Source organism: Mus caroli, unplaced genomic scaffold, assembly GCF_978045245.1.
Source record: "Mus caroli unplaced genomic scaffold, Mus_caroli_1 scaffold_7, whole genome shotgun sequence".
Taxonomy (NCBI): Eukaryota; Metazoa; Chordata; class Mammalia; order Rodentia; family Muridae; genus Mus; species Mus caroli.
Window position 1 is genome coordinate 81,824,959 of NW_028227262.1, and position 25,190 is coordinate 81,850,148.

The 25,190-nt window shown below is 37.9% G+C and overlaps 1 protein-coding gene across 1 annotated transcript; it reads left to right on the forward strand.

Moving 5' to 3' along the window:
- Positions 1 to 4,711: 4,711 nt before the first annotated feature.
- Positions 4,712 to 6,772, forward strand: LOC110296986 (putative vomeronasal receptor-like protein 4). Its single transcript, XM_021165790.2, has one exon. The coding sequence runs from the start codon at positions 4,760 to 4,762 to the stop codon at positions 5,675 to 5,677; it is 918 nt and encodes a 305-aa protein (XP_021021449.2). The 5' UTR covers positions 4,712 to 4,759; the 3' UTR covers positions 5,678 to 6,772.
- Positions 6,773 to 25,190: the final 18,418 nt, after the last annotated feature.

Here is a 25,190-nt window from a genome sequence, read left to right on the forward strand (position 1 = left end):
CTGAGAACCTAAGTCTCCCATACAGAATACAACAAAATCAAAATATAAAACATATAACATAGTTATGAAATCATTGTCAATAAATGCAACAAAAATAATGCCAATAATTGTCATTAAGTCACTGGCCAAATGTTACCAACACCAGAAAAACAACTGATATAAATAAGAGTTTATGTTTTTAAGTATTAAAGAATATTCAGTTTGTTTTGAATAATTTACATTAAAAGTCTGCACTAGTACACTAGGCAGGGGCAAAAGATCTGACCAAATCAACTGGAAAACAAAAACTACACTTTCTATTTTCATTAATGGTCATTTTATTTAAGAAGCATTTTATATAACTTATTTTTCACTCGAGTGATGTACACTTATTCATGTTAGCGGTGCTGGCATAAATTAAGCTATTCCTCTATTCTTAGACTCATTAGCCAAATAATTTCACACAAATGCACACACACTCACACGTACACACACACACACACACACACACACACACACACACACACACATTTTCATTGAACATTTTTTATATATTTCCCCAAATCTTGCTATGCATCTTCTACTCTGGATATGACTGCTTCTCCACAGTGACAGTTTTGCTGCTGCTGCTTCATCTCAAGGGAACTGGCTTGTGACTGTGAGACTGTAATAATCTAGTCAGCTTCTAATGCTGTCAGTTACACTTGCACTAAACATCATTTTCAACCAATAATTTATGATTTATTTAAGAGGATGAATCAAGTTATTTAAGAGGATCAGGTAATAGTTATGAATTAATACCCCAATTAATAAGTGATCAGGATTTATTCATGCTGTCTATATATTTTACGAAGATTCCATGGCACTAGCTTTGGTGGCTAAGGTCTTTATCTCCTGAGAGTTCTGAAGACTTATTCTTGCTGCTGACAGTGGACAGTATATCAGCCAACACCATCTATCTTGCCACCTGAAAGTCACATACTCAATTCAGGTTTTCTCTGGGCAGTCATACAGCTTTTTGCTTATTACTCACTAGGATGGTAAATCTTAAAATGGTAATGAAACCTTTGATGTAGTACATTTGTATATTCCTTATCTTATTAAATCCCCACAAAGCAATAGGCAAAGATCACCAGAAATTGATCAAGCAAGATTGTTGTAAAATCAAATACTGATATAATGAAGGCATGAAATATTCTTTTCTTCGAAGAATGTGAAACTTCATAAAAAGCAGCTCTTGGTCTCTTTTGTTTCAGGTCTCTTCAGACAGATGCTTTCAGGCTGCTTAATCTTTTGGTTTGGGTCAATTTAATAGTAATGGCTTCTCCATTATTACCAATGTTAATAAACACTTTGGGTTTTATTGCTTACATCTAAACTTTACAATCTATACTAATGGGAAAGCCAGAAAGAGTGACAACTATACTTCCAGTGTCTGCTGTGAATCAGCTGCAGTGTTTTCACATTGGCCTGAGCAGCCCAGACCTGCACACTATTACGGACTGCAAGGTTAGTGAGTGTCCAATGTGTCACAGTGGATCCAACTCTTTTTAGCATTGTATTACTTTGTAGACACTGTCTGTGATGTTTCCTTTTATTCTATGACTTTCTGGTTAGCATTATATTAGTATAAATCTTGTGATTCTTCAGTTACAAAACTTTCAGTGTCATCAAATACAAATGTCTGCTAAATACTTAAAATTTAAATCAAACAACTCAGATTGGTGTGAACACCAGTAGCTGCGGCACTGAGGAGGCAGAAGTAAAAGGAGCACAAATTTGACAACATCCTGGGTTATATAGCAAGGTCAAGTCTGCAGCAGCAGGGAACAAACAAATGAGCAAACAATAGTCTGTGCTTCAGGACTTGTAGGTCTCAGTCAAGAGAGCTCCTAGAATGTGCATCATACTTAGATTGACCCTAGCATTACAATTTTTCAAATAAAACAAATGACTTTTTTTAGTGCATGCATATGTTAACAACTCAGTTTGTAGTCACAGTAACTGTGATCTTTTTCTGGTGCAGTGAGCCCCAGAGAAAGATGCCACTTGAATTAGAAGATTAATCTTTTTCTGAATGTTATAAACATTTGTAAAGCAATGGATATGAAGTAGAAAGTTGAGGTACATAACACTGGGATAAGCAAAAACACTTTAGATTACTCTCTTTTATCTTATTATGTTATTCTTTTAAAATATGGCTTCTAATATATGTCATATATTTATAAGGTATAGATGTGCAATTAATAATGAATGACTATATGGTTTGATCATTTGCAACTATAAAGTTGGAATTGGCTGACAGTTCTTATAGTTTGGAGACCAATCCTTGAATTAAATATTATCCTGAAACTTTTATTCATTTTATTTTACATATGTGGGTGTTTTCCTGCATGTATGTTTGTGCACCACTTGCATGCCTGGATCAGAAGAGAATGAATGCCCTGGAACTAGAGTGATAGATAGTTATGGGCCATCAGGTCATTGCTGGAAAAACAAACCCAGCTCTTCTGCAAGATCAAAAGTGCTCTTAACACTGAGCTATCTCTTCAGCCCCTGTCCTGGAGCTTTAAAAAAAACAGAACATCACTGTGCAGCTACTGTCAGCTTATGTCAGTGGAAGAATCAGATGTTCGGTTCTGGCAATTGGAATGAATTGATTCCTTTTCTAGAGTAAGCAAAAATCATGTAAATACAAAATGTACGATATATGGCTTTATATTCCTGGAGAGGTTTTAGAGTGATCTCATCACTAAATTCTGCATTATTTCTATACATACATGCATCCATTATATTGTATATGTGGAATATAATAGTGAACTTGAATGTATAATTCTATGCATTCATTTTTACAAAAGAATCTGATGAGTAAGTGTAGTAGTTTTCTATTTTTCTATCACAAGCTGATTTTAATGTACTGGATTAATTTGATAAAATAATGACCCTGGCAACCAGGACAAATAACTAACACAGGCACCAAAGGTAAGACTGTTGAGATAAACTGTAAAAAGTGTGTGGGTGCTGATGATATATAACACTGGGAACATTGTTTTTCTTTTTTTTCTTTTTTTTTTTTTTTTTTTGGTTTTTCGAGACAGGGTTTCTCTGTGTAGCCCTGGCTGTCCTGGAACTCACTTTGTAGACCAGGCTGGCCTCGAACTCAGAAATCCGCCTGCCTCTGCCTCCCGAGTGCTGGGATTAAAGGCGTGCGCCACCACGCCCGGCCATTGTTTTTTACACATGGGAAGGAATGTCTTTTAAAACAATAACTCTAAAACAGAGTCATTATCTGGTCATCTTTGGTGAGTTCATGTTTGTCATAATGTGTTGAAAGTTGTATTTGTCTTATTAGCACATGTTCTCTCTTATAGGAGGCTCCTAACTTCATGTCTTCAGATGAGATTATTTAGCATGTAGAAACTATGGAAATCAGGAAAATAAAACAGGACCATTGCCAGGATAGGTGTGGAGAGTGAACAAGCAATAGAAGGGTGCAAGCCATCTGGTCAGGGAAATGGGAGAAGAGAGGCACCTTAGAGAGGGGGAGAGAGGAAAATGTGGGAAGAGGTTAAAGGGGAATTGTAGGATACAGGAACCCGAGAAGCAAAATGTAAAAGGGACCTCCTTAGGGAAGGAGGGAGACATAAATACAGGAGAAAGGGGAACAAGGTAATGGAGCATAGCAGAACACAATTGCTCTGGTCGGGGAATAGGAAAATGGATGGATGGTCCTTACAAAAGAGGGAAGGAGACAAATGCAGAAGGCAGTGACAGGTAAAATAACAACAGGGGTGGCTGAAAAGCCATAGGGAATCATATTGTTAATGATCTACCTCCCCCTACCCTACAAAAGAAAAGAAATCTAGGGCATGTTTTAAACTGGCAGTTAGTTCTTTAGACATGAAGTAGAGTTTCACAAAAGGTTTAAGTGGGATGAGAACTAAACTGGGAGACATCTAGGACCATTTATAAACATAACTAATGGTTAGCCATTTAGTAGGTGTGGAGATACACTAATGGTCTCCAACTGTATTTTTGTCTTTAATTCTAGATCCGAGAGATGTAAGATCTCTTGGGAAAAAAACCATAAAAACATGGATTGAGAAAGATACTTTGCTGACTGAAGTATTACTTATGACATGGACAGTTGCACAATGGGGCATAGCAAAATTATGGAATATGAGACTGATGTGACATTTTCTATTTCTTTTGTGATTTTCTGCCAGCTCAGCATAATTTTTGTACATTTGTACAAGAGTGATTTATGTTGTGTGCTCATCAGTATATCAATAGGACTGGATTTCAAAGATATTAGATCTACATTCTATATAGATGTGACTAGGAATGCATGTATTTTCTATATCATTCTATACAGGGAAGAGATACATAGAGAGATATATAGAAATGTAGGAAATGATGCCCAATATGAAACATCAAAAGTTAGAGACAGGGTAATCAAAAATAAGTAGCTAATCGATGCCTCAATGTAGGGGAATGGCAGGGCTGGGAAGTGGGACTGGGTGGGTGGGTCGAGGAGGACCCTCATAGAAGCAGGGAGAGGGAGGTTGGGATGGGGTTTTTCAGAGGAGAAAGCAGGAAATGGGATAACATTTGAAATGTAAATAAATAAATAAAATATCCAATTAAAAAAGAATAATGAACTAAAAACAATAATGATAGAGATAAACCAATCAGAGTATCATGTTTGATGTATCTAATTTTTTTCAGATATATGAATTATGCTTCCTCTATGTTTTTAAGATGAATATGTTTTCCAATTATGTTTTCATTAAATAATGTTTTTTATGTCCAAGCTGTACTTGGAACCCTAGCCAATATATTTCTTCTTTTTTTCTACACTATCATAATCCTATGTCACAGATCTAAGCCCATGGACTTGATCTTCTGTCAATTGACCTTTATTCACATAATCATGGTCATCACTGGATGGGATATTTTTACTACAGAGATGTTTGATTTACTGAACATTGAGAATGACATCATATGTAAGGCAACTTCTTACTTAAACAGGGCGATGAGAGGCATCTCTATCTGCATCACCTGCCTCCTGAGTGTGTTCCAGGCTGTGACGATCAGTCCCAATACCTCTTTGTTGGCAAAATTTAAACATAAACTAAAAAAATACATGATCTCTTCTTTCTTTTATATTTGGTCTTTCAATTTGTTATTCATCATTAACCGGATCTTCTATACTGGTGCTTATACCAATGTGAGTGATACCAACCAGTTGAAGGTGACTAAATACTGCTCACTCTTCCCTATGAACAACATCATCAAGGGATTGGCTTCAACAATTGTAACCTTAAGAGACGTATTTCTTGTAGGAGTCATGCTGAGTACAAGCACATACATGGTGATTATCTTGTTCAGACACCAGAGGCAATGCAAGCATCTTCATAGCAAAAGCCAATTGAGAGCCTCCCCTGAGAAAAGGGCCACCCAGACCATCTTGCTGCTGGTGGTTTTCTTTGTAGTCCTGTACTGGGTGGATTTCATTATGTCATTCACAACAATTCATTTATGGATGTACGACCCAGTCATGTTAACTGTTCAGAAGTTTGTGCTAAATGCCTACCCCACAATTACTCCTTTGATACAAATCAGTTCTGATAACCGAATAATCACTATGCTAAAAAATATGCAAAAAGTATGCCACCAGATTTTTAAAAAGGTGTAATTTTTCTCTTATTTCTAAAACAGTTTATTTTATTCATATGTATTAGGTTTGACCTGGCATGTATACATGTGTGCATTCCCGGTATTCATAGAGGTTAGATGAGGTCATGGGATCCCCTGGATCTGGAAGTACAGACGTGTAACGTGCCATTCTGGTGTAGCACCAATAAATTTTTTCCCTAAATCACAGATTTTTCTTTTTCTTTTCAAAACTTTTAAAAAGGATTTATTTTAGTTTTCAGTTCCCAGGTCACATTCCATCTCTGAGAAAAGTCAGGTCTGACAGATGCCAGCGGATGGACGTTGATTACTGGCCTGATTCCCATGGCTTGCTCAGCCTGCTTTTTTATCCCCTCCCTGCTTCCCCACCACCCACTCCTGCCCCGATTGCTCTGGCCCTGCTCCCTCCAGCCATATTTATTTCATATATGTGAGTACACTGTCACTATCTTCAGACACACCAGAAGAGTGCATGGGATCCTATTGCAGATGGTTGTGAGCCACCATGTGGTTCCTGGGAATTCAACTCAGGACCTCTGGAAGTCCAGTCAGTGCTCTTAACCACTGAGACATTTCTCCAGTCCCAGATTTTTTAAAAACTGTTTAATATTTTAAGTAGTAAAGCAAGTTCTTTATATGATTTAAATAGAATTTTTAGCATTATGCTTATTCATTCTTTTGACAATTCTGCTGCCTAGAAGTATATGGTTCTTAAGTTCATTATACATCATAAATTCATATTTCCACAGGAATTCTCTTAGTTCCTCCTTTTTACTCTAGATCATAAATGGTCCTTGATGCTGATGTTACACAAAAGATTATCCTTGCTGATAGTGACATTTTAAAGTTTTTTTAAAAAATATATTTTAATTTACTCTAAATAATCAAGAATTTTAAAAATATTTGATTATAGCTTTAACTGTGGTTCCTAACTATAATTTCTATGAACCCATAAAAGTAATGAGTTTAAAGTTTCCAGTTTTTACTTCTTATTAGGTAGTAAGTACTTAACAAGGCTTATATGAAATTTCCATATGCATTTATATTTGTACTTCACTTTATTCACCCTTACTGAAATACTGATGAATAAAAATTGTCTACATACACACATATGATGTACAATGTGTTATTTGTGTATGTGTGTATGCATGTATATGTGTGCATAGATGAAGGATGTGTGTGCATGTGAACATGGGAGTTGGGAGACAACTGTGGCTTGCTGGGAGCCTTCTCAGCCTGCATTGGGTTGAAGTGGGACACAGCCTCAGACATAGCTTTAAAGACTGATGGGTCTCTGACCTTGTAGCTCTCTAACTATACTGAATGCCTGCTGATAAGTTCCAAAAAAGTCCTGCAAATGTTCTTGCTTATTCTATAGTTTAAAATCACTGGTGTCTTTTCTCTGTGCTTTCTTTAGCTCCTTATATCTCTCTGTGCTTTATTTAACCCTTTATGCTTAAAGAAACACTAGGGAAACTAAACTCTTCCTTACTGTTCTGTGCTTCCTTAGGCTCTGAAAACTTAACTTTATTACTCCTTATTACCTGTGCTTTAGTAAGCACTAATATCTGGTGATTAACACGTGCTGTTTAGCAGCAGGGAATTGAGTAAAAGGATTTATTGCTAGTGCTCCTTTCTCTGGTGAGTCAGCCAGAAGCCTCGCTGGCTAAGCTGGGTATCTCTTTGTGAACCAGAGAGGAAGGAAAGGAAAGGAACTAACATGCTTTATGTTAGTCAAATATGCACAGACACATGCATATTCATACCCCCACACTCTGGCTGGGGTCAACTGTAACAATCAAGTCCACAACTATGTATGCATGCTACCTAAATATATATACCTATGCACATACATATAGACAAACAGACATATACATTTGGATGGATGGATGGATGGATGGATGGGGCAGAGCTCTCCAAGCCAAACCATGCAACAACTTTATTTCTTTTCTCAGGTCTTTTTATATCTTGACAAAAAGTTCTTTTTAAAATTAATTTAACTATTTATTTATTTATTTGTTTATTTATTTTACAGTCCAGATTTTATTCCACATCCCATACATTCTCTTCACACCCCTGTCTCCACGAGGATGTCTGTACTCCCCACCCCACCCGCCACACTTTAGCAGTCCTCTAAACTCCCTATGGCTTGAGGGTTAGGTGCATCTTCTCTGACTGAACTCAGACCCAGGCAGTCCTGTTCTGTATATTTGTTGGGGGCCTCATATCAGCTGGTGTATGCTGTCTGGTTAATGGTCCAATGGTTGAGAGATCTGGGGGTCCAGGTTAATTGAGACTGCTGGTTCTTATACAGGGTCGCCCTCCTCCTCAGCTTCTTCTATCTTTTCACTAATTCAACCCCAGGGGTCAGCAGTTTCTGTCCATTGGTTGGACACAAATATCTACATCTGACTCTTTCAGCTGCTTCCTGGGTCTTTCAGAGGGCAGTCATGATAGGTCTGTTTTTGTGAGCACTCCATAGCCTCAGTCATAGTGTCCGGCCTTAGAGCTGCCCCTTTACCTGGATCCCACGTTGGGCCGCTCACTCCACATTCTTTTTCTCAGTCTCTTCTCCATTTCCATTCCTGTAGTTCTTTCAGACAGGAACAATTATGGGTGAGAGGTTTGACTGTGGGATGGTAACCCATCCCTCACTTGATGCCCCATCTTTCTGCTGGAGGTGGGCTCTACAAGTTCCCTCTCTCCACTGTAGGGTATTTCATCTAGGGTCCCTCCCTTCGAGTTCTGAGAGACTCTCACCTCCCAGGTTTCTGGTACATCCTGGAGGGTCCCCCCCCCAACCTCCTACATCCCCAGGTTGCCTGTTTCCATTCTTTCTCCTGGCCCTCAGGGCTCCAATTCTTTTCCCCACCCAATACCACATCATGTTCACCTCTTCCCCCACCTTACCCACATTCCCTCCAAGGTCCCTCCCTCCCTCCCTGCTTGTGATTGTTTTCTTCTGCCTCCTCTGAGATGTCCTCACAGGGCCCTTCTGCTTGTTGACATTTGTGAGTTCTGTGGACAGTATCTTGGATATTCTGGGCTTTTTTTTTTTTTCTAAAATCCACTTATTAGTGAGTACATACCATACATATCCTTTTGGCTCTGAGGTACATCACTCAGGATATTTTTTTCTAGTTCCATCCATTTGCCTGCAAAACTCAGGATGTCCTCATTTTTAATAGGTAAGTAGTATTTCAACAAGGTTGTTATGAACATAGTGGAACACGTGCCCCTGTGGCATGGTAGGGCATCTTTTGGGTATATTCCCAAGAATGGTATTGCTGTGTCTTTAGGTAGATCTATTTCTAATTTTCTGAGGAACCTCCAGATTGATTTCCAGAGTGGTTGTACCAGTTTGCAATCCCCCAGCAATGCAGGAATGTTCCTCTTTCTGCACATCCTCACCAACATGTGTTGTCACCTGAGGTTTGATCTTAGCCATTTTGATTGGTGTAAGGTGGTATCTCATGGTCATTTTGATTTGCATTTCTCTAGTCACTAAGGACTTTGAGCATTTCTTTAGGTGCTTCTCAGCCATTTGAGATTCCTCTGTTGTGAATTCTTAGTTCTATACCCAATTTTTTGATTGGGTTGTTCGGGGTTTTGATAATTAGCTTCTTGCGTTCTTTATATATTTTGGATTTAGCCCTCTATCGAATGTAGGGTTAGTGAAGATTTTTTTTTCCTAATCTGTAAGTTGTCCATTTGCCTTACTGACTATGCCCTTTGCCTCACAGAAGCTTTGTTCTCTAGAAAATTACCTCAGAAATAAAATGTTACATAAAATGGGAGTTACAGAAATATGTTAATATTATTAAGTTTAAACCAGTGTTTCCTTATAATATTCTCATTATAAGTTAAAAGCAACAGTTTTTTCATGGCCTTGCCTTATTTTAGTGCACACCTGCAACTTTATTCTTGGATCAAAGTGTTTTTCCTTGAACATAAATTTGCCCCATGTTTATTTCTCTTTTTAGTGTAATTATGAAAACTCACTGTGTTTTTTTTATTATGCATCCTTTCTTATTATGAGGAGTGGTCACATTCTACTCTTGATTCTAACTTTATTACATCTTTATGTCAAGGCAACTATGACCATCTCTAAATCTTTCTTCTTAAAATTATTTGCATCAAATCAGGAGTTCTATATAATCTTTATTGATTTGTCTATATATTATCACTACAAGATAGTTCATTTTTGTAGGTCTGCAGAAATCTGCTCAAAAGGGTGGGTCAATACCTAGTGATTGTTATTTATGTAACAATAACATAAATAATATTAATAGCAGGAATATTTCCTGAAAAGTAATTTCCTTGGCCTTGCCTAAAGGAACAAATCCATTATAACTTTACAGTTCATGGCAGATAAATCTCACATTGATGACTTGGTAGTTTCTAGCTTCTCCCAGCTGGCTCCTGGCATTGGCTGTTGTTTTTCATATGCTCTTTAGCTTGTATTTTGAAACTGTAATCTAGGACTTGCCAATAGGCCAAGATAGTATTCTTCTGTCTCTGCCACTCTACCTATGGAATTAAAAGTGTTCACCACTGTTCCTCATCTCTTTAAAAGTTTTTTTTCTCTTTTAGTGAAAATAGATATTTTTATATAATATATTCTGGTTAGGGTTTCCCCTTTCCCTGATCCTCCCAGTTCCTTTCCATATCTCTGCCATCAACAACACTAGGACAAAATAAAAATCAATAAACCAGAATAGGAAAAAGAAAAAGAACCAGAGAAAAAGTCCAATAAATACAAACAGACATAGAAACACACAAGTTTGCACACACAGGAATCTCATAAAAACATAAAGCAGAAGCCATAACATAGACACAAAGGACCTATACAGATTCCATTGAGAATGTTTTGAGTTAACCATCTACTGTGGACCAAGGAAGGGACCTACCTGTAAGAGTTGTTTCCCTAGTGAGATTCTAGGGGAAAACTAAGTTTTCATCAGCAAGTGATTATCAAATGGAGGTAGTTTCTTGATTAATAATGGGATGGGGACCTTGTGTCCATGTCTCCTTTCAGCTCTAGGATCCCATCTGGTACAGATCTGTGCAGGCCCTGTGCATGCTGCCACTGTCTCTGAATTTATATGAGTGATTGTGTGCTGTGTTCAGAAGGCCTTGTTTTCTTGGTTTTGTCCATCTCCCTGTCTCTTACTTTCTTTTCTTTTTTTGGTTTTTTGAGACAGGGTTTCTTTGTGTAGACTTGGCTGTCCTGGAACTCACTTTGTAGACCAGGCTGGCCTCGAACTCAGAAATCTGCCTGCCTCTGCCTCCCAAGTGCTGGGATTAAAGGCATGCACCATCACCGCCCTGTGTCTCTTACTTTCTACCTCTTTTTCCTCAGAGTTCCCTGACCCTCAAGGGGAAAGATTTTAGGACTGAATGTTTCAAGATCTCTCACTCTCTGCCTATTTTCTGGCTGTGGGTCTCTGTATTTGTTTTCAACTTCCTCAAGAGGAAGCTTCTCCTTCCAATGATGACTGAGCAAGACACAGCTCTGTGAGTCTACGAGCAAAATGTCACTAGGAGTCTTTTCATTGCTACTTTCTTTTAGCATAACAGTACTATGCAGATTTCCCCCTAGACTCCTATATATATGATCTCATGTTTTTGTCCTCACAAGCAGTGTCAGTTATGGCTTAGAATGCATGTTTAAATGAAATATGATATTAGTTGGTTACTCCCACAACCTTTGTGCCACCGGTGTACCAGCATATCTTGTAGGTAGGGCTCCATTGTAGATTTGTAGGTTTGTAGATGGATTGGTATTTACTTTTTTCCTTTGGTAGTGTGTATGATATCATTCAGTCCAAAGAACAGTAATACATAGGGGTGAAGGGTCTACATAGGCAACCAGCTTGAGTTTTTCATTTTCATTGATTTGTGCAGGAGTTTTCTCAGCAAGAACGTCACATCATCAGTTTGTGAAGAGCAACCAGTAGCCTTGGCAATAGCTTGGATTGTACGGAGGTTTCCATGAAGTACCTTTGGCCAACAAATCAATTAAATATAACCCATTCTTGGTACTGGAAGCTTCATTTAGTCATGAGAGATATTCAGTTGGGGATCTGCATCCCCTGTTATTTGGTGATTTCATTTAAATCACCTTCATGAATATGTGAGTGTGTATGTAAGCTTCTACTGTATTAAGTTTCCTTGGTTTCATCCATCTTTCCCTGTATTGCCTTTCTTTTTTTCTTTTCTTTTTTTTAATTGGGTATTTATTTCGGGTGAAAACAGATGCTGTATTGCCTTTCTTGACCCCACTTTCCTCACCATTTCAGTTTGTTCCTCCAATTTCATCTCCCCCCCGCACCCTGCCTCCCAACCCAGTTGAGGGACAATAGACCTCTGCCTATAACTCAGACAGCTCCCATGAGCACAGCAGAAGTGAGATCACTCCCTACCCAAATCTGGATTGTACTTACTCAACTCCATAGAGACAAAGGTCACATGATGATAAAGAAGGTTAGACTTCTGATTTCCTGCCATAGAAATGGCTTCTCAGAATTCATGTGACCACAAGCCTATTAATCTATCTGATATATTTGGAATATATCAGCTTGCCCCAAATGCAGCACCTCCTCCCTTATGCTTTTGCTTTCTAAACTCCAACGTGAGCTATATAATCTGGATTTTCTATTTCAATGAGAAGATGTCATTCCACACAATCTCCTGGGTTGCTGATACACACTGTAGTCACCATTCCCTGAGGAGACTGACCCACATTTTCTCTGAACCCTGAGAATGGCTGATGAGGTTGAGTTCATCCATACCCCTTCATCTGCCACTATCTGTTCTATTTCTCCTTCTATAGCTAACCTCTGTGGGTATATGGATTGTACCAATGACTTAACAACTAAAATCCACTTATAAGCAAGTACCATTTTTGTATTTATGAGTGTTGAGTTATTGAGAATCATTTTTCTAGTTTTGTCTATTTACCTGCAAATTTTGTGGTTTCATCGTTTTTTAATGGAGGAATAATATTCCACTGTGAAAATGTATCACATATTCTTTATTCAACCATCCATGGATGCATGTCTAGTTTTTTCAAATTTCTGGTTATTTTGAATAAAGCAGCAATGATGGTTTAAAAGCAAGTGTGTCTGCAGTGGATTGAGGTATCTTTTAGGTAGAAGCCAAAGAGTGGTAAGCTGGATCTATTCTTAGCTTCCTGAGGAACTGCCACACTGATTCCACAGCAGCTGGACAAGCTACCAACAGGAATGGATGAGTGATTGCCTTACTCCATAACCTCCCATCATAGGCTGTCAGTTATTTTATTGATCTTGGCCATGATAATTGGTATTAAGTTGAAATCTCAAAGTAGTTATAATTTGCATTTCCCTGATGACTAGGGATTTAAACAAGTTCTTTAAATGATTCTTAAACATTTTAGTTTCCTCTTTGAGAATTTTCTGTTTACTTTTGTATCCAATTTTAACCTTTTGTTATTTGTTTTCTTGGTGTTCTTTTTTAAATTAAAATATATATTTTGTATATTAGCCCTCTATCAGATATGTAGTTGGTAACAGTCTCCTTCTTCTGTAGCCTTCATTGTCTAAATGACTGTGTCTTTTGCTTTACAGAAGTTTTTCTGTTTTATGAGGTTCCATGTATTAATTGTTGTTCTTAGTGTGTGTACTATCAGCATTCTTTTAAGAATGTTGTTTCATGTGCCAGTGAGTTCAGATCTGTTCCTCACTTTGTCTCCTATCAGGCATGTTCATTGTATCTGGCCTTATATTGGTTTTTTTTTTTTTTGATCATTTTTGGGTTTGAGTTTTGTACAGATTGATAAATATGGATGTATTTGCATTCTATATGCAGCCATTCAATTTGACCAGTACCATTTGTTAAAGATGGAGTCTTTTTTTCCAGTGTGTATTTCTGACTTTTTCAAAAACCAGATGTGCATAGGTATGTGGATTCATGTCTGGGTCTTTAATTTGATTCCATTGATCAACATGTCTGGTTTTGTGCCAGTACTGTGCCGTTATTTTTATTAGTATAACTCCATAGTATAAACTGAGTTTGGGGATAGTGATGCCTCCAGCAGTTCTTATATCATTCATGGGTTCTTTAGGTATACTGTTTTTTTGTTGTTGTTTTGTTTTTCTGGTTTTTGTTTTGTTTCGTGAAAATTATTCTTTCAGTTTCTGTGTTGGAATTTTGATGGTGACTGCATTGAATCTGTAGATTACTTTTGATTGGTAGTATTTTTACTATATTAATTCTACTGATCTTTGAGTCTGGGAGAACTTTCCATCTTCTGATATACTTCTCAATTTCTTTCTTCAGTGTCTTAAAATTTTTATCATTGAAGTCTCTCACCTGCTTGATTAGAGTTATCCTAAGATAATGTATTTATTTGAGGCTATTGTAAAAGGTGTTTTTTTTTTCATTTCTTTCTCAGCCATTTGTCATTTGTATATAGGAAAGCTACTTATATTTTTGTGTTATTTAAGTTACTTTGCTGAAAGTGCTTATCAGCTGTAGGAATTTCCTGATCAAAACTTTAGAGTCAATTATTATCTATATTCATCTGATTTCTTTAGTGCAACAGAGTTTATAAAATTAATCTTCCCCCCTCTCTATAGGAGATTCATTAGAATGACTCACAGACTATGGCCCAGCCAGTCCTCAAGTTATAGACGGTACACAAATCCAGTGGTTGTTTAGTCTATTATGCTGGATGTCTCAGCTGGTTTTCAATATATGCTGGATTCCTGAAGAAGTAGGCTCTAATATGAGTAAAGGACTAGACATTCTAGCAATAGCAAGCAGACAAAGAGAGTGCAAGCTTTCTTTTTCCATGCCTTTTAATTAGCTGCAAATAAAAGTCATGATCCCAATTAAAGGTTTATCTTTCAATCCAAAGAGAAATAGATTAAGATGTATCTTCCTACTTCAAAGATCCAGATTCAAAGTGTGTCACCCAACCTCAAATGATTTAATGAAGAAAAAAAAATATAACAGAGATGTGCCCAGTCATTTGGGTTTCAGTTAATAGCAGAGGAAGTCAAGTTGACAATCCAGAAAAGCCATCACATTATCATAGCATCTGCAAATAAGGATACTTTGACTTCTTTCCAATTTGCATCTCTTTAAGTGGAGTGGAAATTTCTGGTTGGATCTTGTGATGGTTTCTGAGACAGACTTGTGATGTCGTTCTGAATCCTAAGAGTGAGAGGACACATGATGCTTTGAGAGACTATAAGTAGGACCCAACAGCAACCAGGTGCTTTCAACACTTCCTTGGTCTCCATCTAGTGTCTTCACCTGTCTTCACTTCATTGAGAGAGGCACAGCAAAGATCTTCTAATATCCTGATATCTTGAACCTGGGAGAACTTTCCATTTTCTGATATCCTTCTCAATTTCTTTCTTCAGTGTCTCAAAATTTTTATCATTGAAGTCTCATACCTGCTTGGTTAGAGTTATCCTCAGATAATGTATTTACTTGAGGCTATTGTAAAAGGTGTTTTTTTTTTTTTCCATTTCTTTCTCAGCCATTTGTCATTTGTATATAGGAAAGCTACTTATATTTTTGTGTTAATTTTATATAAAGTTGATCCTGCTGACTCATGCTGAGTCAGCAGAGGCCTGGATGTTTCTTCTGGATCATGCAGCCCCTGCTGATTTGACCTTGGTGACACTAAGGTACTGGACTGATGGTATCCTGACAACAAAGATTGGAATTGCCCCCAAAACCTTCTTCTAAACAGGTCTACATTCCTATTGTTCTACTACCCATCTTTTCTCCCCTACCTTTGGATGGTGGGCTCAAAAGGGGGTTGAAACATTTGAGAACCTATGTTAAAGTAGGTTTTAAAAAATCTAAGTCTGCATTGATGACCTTCAGACATCATATAGTTCTAGCTTAGACTTCAAGTACTATGCTAAGCCGTGTGGTGGTGGTGCATGCCTTTAATCCCAGCACTTGGGAGGCAGAGGCATGTGGATTTCTGAGTTTGAGGCCAGCCTGGTCTACAAAGTGAGTCCCAGGACAGCCAAGGCTACACAGAGAAACCCTGTCTCAAAAAAACCAAAAACCAAAAACCAAAAATCAAGTACTATGTTAAAAAAGTATGGAGAGAGTAGACATCCTTTCCCCACTGATTTTACTGGCAGTTCTAAGTTTTTCTCTATTTAAGCTGATGTCAGCAATGGACTTACTGTAAAATGCCTTACTTATGTTGAGGTATATTGTTTGTATCCTTAATCTCTCAGATACCTTTATCATGAGGGAGTGTTGGATTTTGTCAAAGGGTTTTTCTGCATCTAATGAGATTATCATGTGTTTTTTGTCTTTCAGTTTGTTTATATGGTGGGTTCCATTTATGAATTTACAAGTGTTGATCAATTCCTACATATCTAGTGTGAAGCCTACTTGATCTTGATGGATAATCTTTTTAATGTGCTCTTGGATTCAGTTTGCAAGTATTTTATTGAGTAATTTTACATCTATATTCATAGAGGAAATTGGTCTGCAATCCTTTTCTTTATTGGTTTTTGTTTTGTTTTATTTATTTATTTATTTTGGTTTGGTTTTTCGAGACAGGGTTTCTCTGTATAGCCCTGGCTGTCCTGGAACTCACTTTGTAGACCAGGCTGGCCTTGAACTCAGTAATTTGTCTGCCTCTGCCTCCTGAGTGCTGGGATTAAAGGTGTGCACCATTACTGGGTCTTTATATCAGGTTCAGTTATAAGGGTAACTATAGCCTCACAAAATTAAGCAATGTTCTTTTTGTCTCTATTTTATGGAATAATTAGAGATTATTAGTATTAACTCTTTGAAAATGTAGTAGAGATTTTTTTCTCCAGTGACTGTCTAAGGTTGGAGCAGTCAGGAGCTCACAGGCCGCAGAAGCGGTGGACCAGCAGGAAAAGAGTCCTTCCTTCCTCCATCTGCATCTGGGAACTGGGGCTGTTCTGCAGCCCTCTGTGCATGGGTCCAGGAAATCCAGGACCCAATGAGAAGACCAAACCTACTGACAATAGGTATAGAAGAGAGTGATTCCCAACTTAAAGAGCCAGTAAATATCTTCAACAAAATTATAAAAGAAAACTTTATAAAAGAAACTACCTTAAAGGAAGAGATACCCATGAACATACAAGAAGCCTACAGAAAGCCAAATATACTGGACCAGAAAAGAAATTACTCTAGTCACATGGTAATAAAAACACCAAATGCACAAAATAAAGAAAGAATATTAAAAGCAGTAAGGGGAAAAGGTCAAGTAATATATAAAGGCAGACCTATCTGGATTACACCAGACTTCTTGCCAGTATCTATGAAAGCCAGGAAGATTCTAGGAAGATGTCATACAGTCCCCAAATGCCATCCCAGGCTAGTATACCCAGCAAAACTCTCAATTACCATAGATGGAAGAACCAAGGAATTCCATGACAAAAACAAATATACACAATATCTTTCCATAAGTCCAGCCCTTTAAAGAATGATAAATGGAAAACTGCAACACAAGGAGGGAAACTACACCCTAAAAATAGCAAGAAACAAAACAAAAAGAAGATAGCCACATAAACATAATTCCACCTCTAACAACAAAAATAACAGGAAACAACAATCACTTTTCCTTAATATCTCTTAATATCAATGGACTCAATTATCCAATAAAAAGACATAGATTAATAGACTGGATACATAATCAAGACCCAGCATTTTGCTGCATAAAAAAACAAAAACAAAAACAAAAAAAAAACATAACTCAGTGAAAAAAAGAGACATTACCTCAGAGTAAAAGGCTGGAAAATGACTTTTCAAGCAAATGGTCCTAAGAAACAAGCTGGAGTCGCCATTGTGATATTGAATAAAATCAACTTTGAATCTAAAGTTATCAAAGAAGATAAGGAGGGACACTTTATACTCATTAAAGGTAAAAACTACCAAGATGAACTCTCAATTGTGAACATCTATTTTCCAATTCAAGGACACCCACATTCATTAAAGAAACTTTAGTAAAGCTCAAAGCACACATTGCACCTCACACATTAATAGTGGGAGACTTCAACAAAGCACTTTCATCAATGGACAGATTGTGGAAACAGAAAAACTAAACAGGGACACAGTGAAACTAACAGAAGTTATGAAACAAATGGATTGAACAGATATCTATAGAACTTTTTAATCCTAAAACAAAAGAATATACCTTCTTCTCAGCAACTTAGGGTATCTTCTTCAAAACTGTCCATATAATCTGCCACAAAACAAGTCTCAACAGATACAAGAAGGGTGAAATAATCCCATGCATCTTATCAGAACACCATGGACTAAGGCTGCTTTTCATTAACAACATAAACAATAGAAGGCCCACATACACATGGAAGCTGGACAACACTCTACTCAATGGTAACTTAGTCAGGGAAGAAATAAAGAAAGAAATTAAAGACTTTTTAGAGTTTCCAAATTAGCAAAATCAGAAATAAAAAGGGAGACATAGCAAAAGAATCTGAGGAAATCCAAAAAAATCATCAGATCCTACTACAAAAGCCTGTACTCAACAAACTTGGAATATCTGAATAAAATGAACAATTTTCTAGCAGATACCAGGTGCCAAAATTAAATCAGGATCAGATAAATGATCTAAACAGTCACATAACCCCTAAAGTAATAGAAGCAGTCATTAATAGTCTCCCAACCACAAAAAGCCCAAGACCTGATGGGTTTAGTGCAGAGTTCTATCAGACCTTCAAAGAAGACCTAATATCAATACTCTCCAAGTTATTCCACAAAATAGAAACAGAAGGAACACCACCTAATTCATTCTATGAAGCCACAATTATTCTGAGACCTAAACTACACAAAGATCCAACAAAGATAGAGAACTTCAGACTAAATTCCCTTATGAATATTGATGCAAAAATACCCAATAAAATTCTAGAGAACTGAATCCAAGAACACATCAAAGCAATCATCCATGATCAAGTAGGCTTCATCCCAAGGATGCAAGCATGGTTCAATATATGGAAATCCATCAATGTAATCTATTAAATAAGCAACCTCAAAGAAAAAAGCACATGATCATCTCATTAGATGCTGAGAAAGCATTTGACAAAATATAACACCCGTTCATGATAAAAGTCTTGGAAAGATCGGGAATTCAAGACTCATATCTAAATATAGTAAAAATAATCTACAGCAATCCAGTAGCCAACATCAAACTAAATGGAGAGAAACTTGAAGCAATACCAATAAAATCAGGGACAGACAAGGCTGTCCACTCTCTCCCTACCTATTCAATATAGTACTTGAAGTCTTTGCCAGAGCAATTAGACAACAACAGGAGGTCAAAAGGATACAAATTGGAAAGGAAGATGTCAAAATATCACTATGCAGATGATATGAGAGTATACATAAGTGATCCAAAATTTTCACCAGAGAGCTCCAAAATCTGATAAACAATTTCAGCAAAGTGGCTGGATATAAAATTAACTCAAACAAATCAGTGGCCTTCCTATACTCAAAGGATATACAGGATCAGAAAGAGATTAGGGAAACAACACCTTTCACTATAGTCACAAATAACATAAAATACCTTGGTTTGAATCTAACTAAGCAAGTGAAAAATCTGTATGAAAATAACTTCAAGTCTCTGAAGAAAGAAATTGAAGAAGGTCCTAGAAGATGGAAGGATCTCTCATGCTAAGATTTGGTAGGATTAATAGAGGAAAACAATGACCATCTTGCTGAAAGCAATCAACAGATTCCATGCAATCCCCATCAAAATTCCAAATCAATTTTTCATAGAGTTACAAAGAGCAATTTCTAAATTCATGTGGAATAACAAAAAACCCCATGTTAGCGAAAACTATTCTCAACAATAAAATAACCTATTTCAGGGGTGTACTGGCTAGTTTTGTGTCAACTTGACACAGCTGGAGTTATCAAAGAAAAAGGAGCTTCAGTTGAGGAAATGCCTCCATGAGATCCAACTGTAAGTCATTTTCTCAATTAGTGATCAAAGGGGAAAGGCCCCTTGTGGGTGGGACCATCTCTGCGCTGGTAATCTTGGTTCTATAAGAGAGCAGGCTGAGCAAACCAGTAAAGAACATCCCTCCATGGCCTCTGCATCAGCTCCTGCTCCCTGACATGTTTGAGTTCCAGTCATGACTTCTTTCAGTGATGAACAGCAGTGTAGAAATGTAAGCTGAATAAACCCTTTTCTCCCCAACTGCTTCTTGGTCATGATGTTTGTGCAGGAATAGAAACCCTGACTAAGACAAATTGGTACCAGCATAATCGGGTATTCCTGTGACAACCTGACCATGTTTTGGGGAGGGCCGTGGAAGGACTTTGGAACTTTGGGATAGAAGATCCCTTTGGTGTTAAGAGCTCTGTCAGATGTTGTGTAGGAGCTTGGAAGATAATGTTGAGAACAGTGCAGAAGATGGAGGCCTGGCTTGTGAAATTTCAGAGGGAAAATTAAAGACTCTTTTCAGGGCCATTGCTATTTTGGAGTTTGAGTATTCTGTGGTTCTGGTTAGCTGGGGCTGAAGGATCAGCTGTGATTAACAAGATAACAGAACTACTAAAGCAAAATCTATGCATTACTGGGACTATTGATGCTAGTTAGCTGGACCTAAGAAATTAGCAGTGATTAAGAAGAGACCAGCATCGTTGAAGTGATGACATCTTCTGGGAAGTGTTTTCTGAAAGCACAAAGAGGCTGTTTTCCAGAGATAGCCAAGGTTGTACTCCTGCTGCAGCGGGACTTGGTAATGTGTAAGGGTAACCCAGGTGGTACTGGTTTTGAAGGCGTGAAGGGGTCATGCAGAGCAACTGAGGCTTGGCACTGTGAGAGGCCATGGAAGGCCATTGGTGAAGGTGCAGCCTCAGTTGCAATTGATGGCCCAGGATTGAAGGGGTCATGTAGTGTTTTGGAGATGCCAGTACCATGAGATGACCACCAAGAGCAGCAGCAGTGGACTACAGGCATCTGGAGCCTAGAGGAAAAGCTGTGTGCTACAAAGGACAGGGCTGGAGAAGTGATCCAAGCCCTTGGAGGAGCTCAGAAGATTGTGAGTTGGATCTCAGACATTGGACAGTTGGATATTGATTTTTGCTTTTGATTGTGACTTTGCCCTGATATTTTTTCCTCTTGAAGGAAGAAAATGTTTAATGGATCTCACAGTTAAGAGACTTTTTTTCCTCAGTTTTTAAAAAATTAGGTATTTTCTTCATTTACATTTCAAATGCTATACCAAAAGTCTCCCATACCCCCCCCCATACTCCCCTACCCACCCACTCCCACTTCTTGGCCCTGGCATTCCCCTGCACTGGGGCATATAAAGTTTGAAAGACCAAGGGGCCTCTCTTCCCAATGATGGCCAACTAGGCCATCTTCTGCTACATATGCAGTTAGAGACACGAGCTCCGGGGGCGGGAGGGATACTGGTTAGTTCATATTGTTGTTCCACCTATCGGGTTACAGACCCCTTCAGCTCCTTCAGGTTGTGTTTTCCTGTAATTCTTTAAGGGATTTTTGTGCTTCCTCTTCAATGTCTTCTATCTGTTTAGCAGTGTTTTCCTGTATTTCTTTAAGTGAGTTATTAAAGTCCTTCTTGACGTCCTCTACCATCATCATGAGATATGCCTTTAAGTCTGGGTCTAGCTTTTCGGGTGTGTTGGGGTGCCCTGGACTGGGCGAAGTAGGAGTGCTGGGTTCTGATGATCGTGAGTGGTCTTGGTTTCTGTTAGTAAGATTCTTATGTTTACCTTTCGCCATCTTGTAATCTCTGGAATTAGTTGTTACAGTTGTCTCTGTTTAGAGATTGTTCCTCTGCTGATTCTGTTACCCTCTATCAGCAGATCTGGGAGACTAGCTCTCTCTCTGGGTTTCAGTGGTCAGAGCACTCTCTGCAGGCAACCTCTCCTCTTACAGGGAAGGTGCACAGATATCTGGCATTCAGACCTCCCTCCTGGCCGAAGATGAAGGCCCAAAACAGGACCTTTCCCAGAGGCTGTGTTGCTTTGGCAGGTCACAGAAGCTGTTAGCTTCTGTAGTGGACACTCTCACCTGTGCAGACTACTTTCGTTGGAGTCCTGGAACCAAGATGGCTGGAGTACAGGTTTTGAAAATATCCTTTTATAATATTATGAAGTTCTTTGATCTCTGTTTTGTTGTTTCCATGTTAATCTCTCAGTCTGTTTGTTTGGGTCCCTCTTTCTTTCTTTTGATTACTTGGGCCAAGGTTCTCTCCATTTTGGTTTAATTCTAAAGAATTGCTTCTTATATTGTTGATTTTTTTTCTTTGTTTCTGTTGTGTTGATTTCTGCTTTTAATTTTCATTACTTTTCATGTCAAATGGTTTTGTTGTGCGTTTCCCCACTTTTTTGTGTTGCATCATTAAGTAATTTATTTGTACTGTTTCTGAAATTTTAGTAGGCTCTTAGAGCTATCAATGCCTCTCACAGGACTGCTTTCAATGTATCCCAGAGTTCCTTGTTTGCTTTTCATTTTTATTTAGTTTTAGAAAGTTTTATTTTTTATTGATTTCTTCTTTGATCCAGTCATCATTCTGTAATGAGTTGTTCTATCTCTGTAGATGTGTATTTACTAGAGATTTGTTAGCTGTCAATTTTAAGTTTTATTTCATTGTGGTCAAATAGAATCCAAACAATGATTTCAAATCTTTTGAATTTGTCATGATTTATTTTGAATTTCAGGATAATATCTATTTAGAGAAGTATGTGATGTGGAGTAAAATGTATATTCTTTAGTGTTTGGATGGAATATTTGGTAGGTGCCTGTTAAGATGACTTGATGTATGATGTCAATTAATTCTTATGTTTTTCTGTTTATTTTTGTCCCAATGACCTATTTTTTAGGGGGGATTTGGGTATTGAAATCACATTCTGTTAATGTTTGATTTTAATCTGAGCCTTTTAATTCAGTAGTAGGTGTTTTCTTCTCTCCTCTCCTCTCCTCTCCTCTCCTCTCCTCTCCTCTCCTCTCCTCTCCTCTCCTCTCCTCTCCTCTCCTCTCCTCTCCTCTCCTCTCCTCTCCTCTCCTCTCCTCTCCTCTCCTCTCCTCTCCTCTCCTCTCCTCTCCTCTCCTCTCCTCTCCTCTCCTCTCCTCTCCTCTCCTCTCCTCCTTTTACTCTCCTTTCCCTTTCTTTCTTTTTTCTTTCTTTTCTTTAATGAAATTGGATGCCTCTGAGTTTGCTGCATATATATTTAGAATGGTAAAGTCTTCTTGCTTAACTGTTCCTTTAATTAGAATGAAATGCCCATCTTTATCTTTTCTTATTAGTTTTACTTTGAAATCTACTTTGTCAGATGTTTGGATAGTAACACCTGCTGCTACCTGGATCCATTTGATTGGAATACTTTTGTTAATCCTTTTACTCTAAGGTGGTGACTGTCTTTAAGTTGCATTTCTTCTTTGGAGCAGAGAGATGGAATTTATTTCTTAATCTGTTTGTTCAGTCTGTGTCTTTTGAGTAGAGAATTGAGGCCATTCGTGTTTAAATTATTACTGAAATGTGTGTGTTAGCTCTGAAGGTAACTGTTGATTTTTGGTGTTATTTTGTTCTCAGCAGTACTTTGTGCTTTAATAATTATGGTGTGTATTCTTTCTACAGTCTCTCTGATATGCTCATTTCTCTACTCAGCCCAAAACAATGCTTTCTGTATCTTCTTTAGATTTGGCTTATTGAACATAAAAATTTTAGACGCTGTTTATATTATAGGAAAGTGTTCCATCTTCTTCAGTCATCTCACTAGTTTTGTTGGATATATTACCTCAGGTTGGCTGTCACAGTCCTTTAGGACTTGGAATGTATTTCTGTGGTTCTTCTGGCTATGAACAGTCCCACTGAGAAATTAGCTGTTCTTTTTGTGGGTTTTCTTTTATTCATGATTTGTAGTTTTTCTCTTGCAACATTCAATACACTTTCTTTGTTCAGAATATCATGTATACATAGTGCTTGACTATGAGATAGAACTGAGATTTTCTTTTCCAGTTTTGATCATTTTGTGTTCTGTGTACTTTTTGAATTTGTATGGATATGTCTTTGCATAATTTAAGGCAGTTTTCCTCTTATTGAAGATCAATGCCATTGAGTGGAGGTCCTCATGATATTTCTTGAAAAGATAAACATTTAAATAAAAACAATCATAAATTTCTGTCACAATGTTAATTATGTATTTCTTTTTCCTCAGCATCTCTCCACTTTATTCTGAGCTGCTACTCTTTTCAAAGACCTGTATTTTACAATATAAAAGTCACTTTTTTCCTGTTTTTTTTTTTTTTAATTGGGTGTGCACTCTCATGCCACATTGTAAATGGGCAGGTTAGTGACCTCTTGTGGATGTTCTCTCCTTTTACTATGTGGGTCCTTGGGATTGAATGCTGTGATGAAACTTGGTGAAGGATGCTTTTGACTCATTGGTCAATCTTGTCTGCCTAAATGTCACCATTGAAACATGGGATGAATTTGAATTAAGAGAATAACTGAGGTGGCAGTCATAATGAGAGGTGAAGTAACCTTATTATAAAGTATAAAAAAGGAGTTACCGACAGTTATGTGTCAACACCAAGAGACATTTGTCATTTCCTTCTTTTTCTGCATATGTGATATAAAGTATCCTGTTAATACAATCACCAGAGTTCACTAAGGAGTAAGCATGGAAGAACAGTGCATAACAGGAGCCTGGAGGCTTATGTCTATACTGTGGAGGAGGGAAGTTTTCTATTCCTCCTGGTGGAGAAATGCAGCATGATCTCCCAGAAGCCTCAAACTGGCCATGTAGCAAAGGACAGTCTTGAATATCTTATCCTCCCACGACTACTTCCTGAGTGTAGTAATTACATATGTGTACATTACTATGTGTGGTAATACATGCATTAGTTACTGTTATGCGGTGCTGGGTTTCAAAACCTGATATCATCATTTTTGCATACATGGGCATGCACTCAACTGACTGACCTACATCCCAGCCCCACAGTCCATTTCTACTGAGGATACAGTTCCTTTACCTCACCACTGTGTTCTCTGTAAGAAAGATTACTTTTCCTAAGTGTGTTTGGAGGGGGTGATGGTTTTGTAATTTTAGCATCAGTGTTATTAATTTCCAGGTGACACCCTGAAGTATGGAGGCTACTGGGAATGTTTTGTAAGCAGGAAGGACACCTCGGGGAATCTGAAATGTCTTTGTACTTCTGTTAAAGGAAATGTTATTATTGCTGTGTTCACAAGGACTGGGATCAGTTAATCCACACAGACAGATATGGCCTGGAGAGAATAGCTCACACATGGGAAACACAGAGCTCAGCTGTTCCTACTCTACTGTTCTCCTGGAAATAGGGAAGTTCACTTTTCCATTTGATGGTGCCCCTGTGTAACAACCTCAAGGTCAGACCTGCCTTCTCCAGATGACACCATAACTATGGGTCTAGAGGGAGATGAGCTGATGCCATTTCTTCCTTATAACTACTTCTTAGGGCCTCATTCTGTAAGGATGTTCAT